Source organism: Geospiza fortis, unplaced genomic scaffold (assembly GCF_000277835.1).
Source record: "Geospiza fortis unplaced genomic scaffold, GeoFor_1.0 scaffold59, whole genome shotgun sequence".
In the NCBI taxonomy this organism is placed as follows: Eukaryota; Metazoa; Chordata; class Aves; order Passeriformes; family Thraupidae; genus Geospiza; species Geospiza fortis.
The window spans coordinates 3,121,219-3,125,188 of NW_005054381.1; the positions used below are offsets into that span (position 1 = coordinate 3,121,219).

A 3,970-nucleotide genomic window follows, 5' to 3' on the forward strand; every position below is an offset into this window, starting at 1 on the left:
GAGGAAGACGGGCCAGTGCCATGAAAGCCTGGAGGACGATCCCGCCTCGCTACCGGGTAGTACGGGCCTCGGAGCCTCCGTGCTGCTGGGGGGAGGAGCTGGCACCGGCCGGGACAGCTGCAGCCAACCCCAAAGGCTGGGACTGCCTCCAGCCCGGCGGGGCAAAGCCAGAGAAAAACCCCGCGGGGAGAGCAGGACAGACTAGGAAGCACCAGAACTAACCCGTGGCCAGAGACAGCCCCGTGCCGGGACGGTGGTGGAGATGGGGTCGGCCTGGTGATGGCTGAGCCCAGCAGCCCGTGGAGCCCCTGAGGCACCTGCCCGCTGACCAGAGATGTTGGCCGAGGTAAAGGACCCCTCGCCACACCAACAATTGTGCCAAAACATCTCCCGTGATACCCACCCACTGCAAAAAGCCAGGAGTTTGGGAATGTGCCACGGCAAGGAGGCAGGCGGGATAGGCAGGATGAGAAGTGCTCTCCCTTGCATGCACAGAGAGGCTGGGGGACAGCCAGGTGTCACCCCATCACCCCCAAACCCTCGAGTGTCAGCCCTGACCCCCTTCCAACCATTGCTACACACCCCAGTCTCCGTGGAGCATCCCAAGAACCGCTGGGAGAAGTTGCAAGTTTTGCTCCTTTTTATTATACAAAAATAACTTCAACACCTTCAGTACAAAGGAGAATGAAAAGTTTCACGGAAAATGTCAAATAAATTAAGACTGGCATTGCACAGCCTTCCATAAAAGAGCTAAACACTGAGTTGAATACCCTGCCAAATTCCCAGGCAGTGAAAAAGTAGAATATGTCTTGGAGGTGTCCATGAGAGCACATCCTTGCAGAAGTGGTGCTTGGAGAGAGCAGGCTATTGCTCATCCACTGTGCTTATTGTCCTTTAGTTGATTCATTATGTTCTTGACCCACTTGTCATTAGGATTGGCACAGACCAGCTTGTCCTTGATGGTGGTAAATCTGGAAAAGGAAATCCAGTGAGGAGAGGTGAAGGAAAGGAAGACAGAGAGGAGAGTGAGACCACCTGCTCCACACCAACAGTGACACCCACCAGACGCCTCTACAGGCTGCAAAACAGCGGTAGGGAAATGGGGTGGGGGTGACTCCATGTCCTTACAGGTGTCCTGCTCTCTGCACTTAAACAGCTTTGTCCCCAGCATCTCTACATCTGGGACACCATCCTGGCTGGGTCGCACTATCTGGAGTGAGGGGGGTGACCAGCAAAAGCTCTTTTGGCTCAAATGTAATAAGGAGATCCACAAAGTTGCTGTCTGGGATGTGGGATTGCTCTCTGTCATGTTCCCAGGTTGTTCTCCTCACATGGGAGAGCCCTGCCCAGTGCTTTTCCATGTCAGGATGAAGTATGATGTGGGGTTCCCCCACACTGTCAGGACAAGCAGGGCAGAAGATGTACTTACATCACAGCTGGCAGGGAGCAGTGGCTGCCTGTGGGCTCATACTTTACCACACGGCTCAAGGACAATGGTCTGGAGATGTACTCAACACAGCAGGGACCACAAGAGTTGAGAGAAACTGGAAGAGAAGTTTTCTGTTACATCAGACCAGGAAAAGTGCCAGTGGGGAGAAGTAGGGTCAGAAGATGAGAAGATTCCCACTGGAGGAAGTGCTGCTCCCACAGTGGGCTCCCACCAGAGCCACCTTCCCATCAGGGAGCCAAGGAAAGACAGGCTTCTCTTTTCCTACAGCAGATGCTAGTAAGAGAGAGCTGCCAAGCATTACTAGACCTTATACGGCAGACAGAAAGAGGAGACAGCTCCTTGGAGAGGTGAGATTGGACTCACATGGAGAAGAGGCGGCCTGGTAGCAGAAGACAACCACGAAAAGTACAGAAAGGGCTGCTGTGAAGGTCTTCATGGTCCTGTTGGGTAGAGGTGAATTGTAGGAGTGAGGCTGGACTGTCGCAGAGTGTCCCTCACTGTTCCTGGTGTGGTATCCCTGGGTTCAGCCCTCTTTATTTAGAGAGACGGCAACCAAGGATGGAAACATTGTTGAAAGCCATGACACAATGGAAAAAGTGCGGTGTCAAGGATACCCCACAGCCTTGCAGAGGAAGCCGTCCAGAGCCCTGATGACAGCAGCGTCCTGACATGGCACAGGGTTACCATGAGTGGACACAGAACAGGATATGACCTGTCATTTCATTTCCCGTGACCTAAGGGTTCTGCAGAAAACCTAGAATTAGTAATTCAGAAGATCAGTAGGTGGACCTCTTGCCTAGAAGTCACAGCAGTGGATGAAGGCCAACCATGGTTGTCACGCACTTGTGTTTCCCAGAACATCTGCATCATGGATAAACAGGAGATCTCACCTCTGCCACAGCAACTAGAGCGGGGAAAGTCTGAGAGTCAGGCTGACCACCCATGTGCCCACCCAGCCATGCTGGGTCCCACTTGCAATGGGGGCTTCCTCCATGGGACTGTGAAGGCCATTGGTGCATAAATGTGCAGAACAGAGGGTGGAGCATGGTGCAATTCCAGATCTGGGCTCCTCTTATGTCCTTGAGCATCCCTTGCAACAAGTCTTTGGGGAACCAGTTCTGCTACATCACAACTTCTCAAATACTAGTGACAGCTAAAATAGTATTCAGTTCTTCATGGACATGGGAATTGGCCACTGATGCCCACAGTGAACTTTAGGAGCTGATGACTATGTTAGCAGAGCAAAGCTGACAAAGATGGTTATTTGGTTCCAGCAGTGTAGCACTAGCACCCTCCTGACACTGCTCTGTCATTGTCCCAGCTGCCAAACACGCACAGAGAAAAAACTGGTTGATTTGGCACATGTTGCTTAGGATGGGAATGGTGTCTCTGCCCTGTCAGAAAAACTATTGGAAATTTTACATCCCTCCAGAAGGGCTCTGCTGTTTTCCAGGCAAAGGTTTGTGGACAAAGCCTCAAGAGAGTGGAGGAAGAGCGAAGTCTCCATCGTGCTAGGAAATGTGTCTGGGTGCTGGGCAACCATAGCCACAATGGGAAAGCCACAGGAGCAGGCTGCCTTTCCTGATGGTCCAGTAACAAAAGGGGTCTTGCTCCTCTATGGAGGAGGATGATCACAAAATAGAATTCCCCACCCAAAGTGGGTTTCCTTGTAGGAAGCCAGAAGAGGAAATCAAAGGGAAATTAAGATATTGCCTGGAAGGGTGGATTGCAGGCCTGGGGCTCCCAAGTGCTCCAGGGCGTGTGGTAGATAATCAGCACATCTCAGGAGACTGAACTCCATGGGAAAGTGAGGCACACTCATTGGAGGGTGCAGGGTGCTGCCACGGCAGGGTTTGTTTTACACAAAGCTCCTGTACTAAGCATGAACAAAATTGAGCCTGGGCAACAGCCTTGGTGCTAGGTAGATGCTGCTACAAGCCTGGGGAGTGGGCAGCTGAGGAGGACCTGCCCACTGAGCCCTGGGAGCACAGGGCATGTTGCTGGGTTTCTGGAAAGACATTTCCTTAGCAGAGACATACCAGCCCCTTCCCACGGCAGGCAGGCAGGCTCCATACAGCCCATGGATTCTCTGCAGCCGTCACAGCCCAGTCCCCAGCTTGGCACATCTGTTCTCTTCTCTGAAGCTCTTTCTCCATGGATTGGCTTGCTTTCATCCCAGCTCCTGCTAAGGGGTTAAACTCCCAGAATGAGAGTCAGTTGAGACAGTCAGAATCACAGCTGAGGTTTTACTTGTGAAGAAGACTCAGAATATCCTGATCCAAACAGCTGACGAGCTCAGGATTCCTCTGGGATCCTTCCTGATCCATGACTTGCCTTGTTCTCTGTTCCAAAGCCCATTCAGATACTGGGATGAAACCTGGTACCTCCAAGGGCCTGAAGTCCTACCACCATCATGGATCCACTCCCCCTGACACTGCACAGAGTGGGACAAAGAAAGGTGTGAGGAGACCGAAAGCCAAAGCTAAGCAAGAAAGAGTGCAAGGACAGGGACAAACTGCC

The 3,970-nt window shown here is 52.3% G+C and overlaps 1 protein-coding gene across 1 annotated transcript; it reads right to left on the minus strand.

Annotated features, from left to right (window-relative positions):
- Positions 1–871: 871 nt before the first annotated feature.
- Positions 872–1,886, minus strand: LOC102034632 (C-C motif chemokine 5-like). The gene is made up of 3 exons (XM_005425134.1): positions 1,814–1,886; positions 1,430–1,544; positions 872–971 (listed from the first exon to the last, which is right to left on the minus strand). The coding sequence occupies exons 1-3, from the start codon at positions 1,884–1,886 to the stop codon at positions 872–874; spliced, it is 288 nt and encodes a 95-aa protein (XP_005425191.1).
- Positions 1,887–3,970: the final 2,084 nt, after the last annotated feature.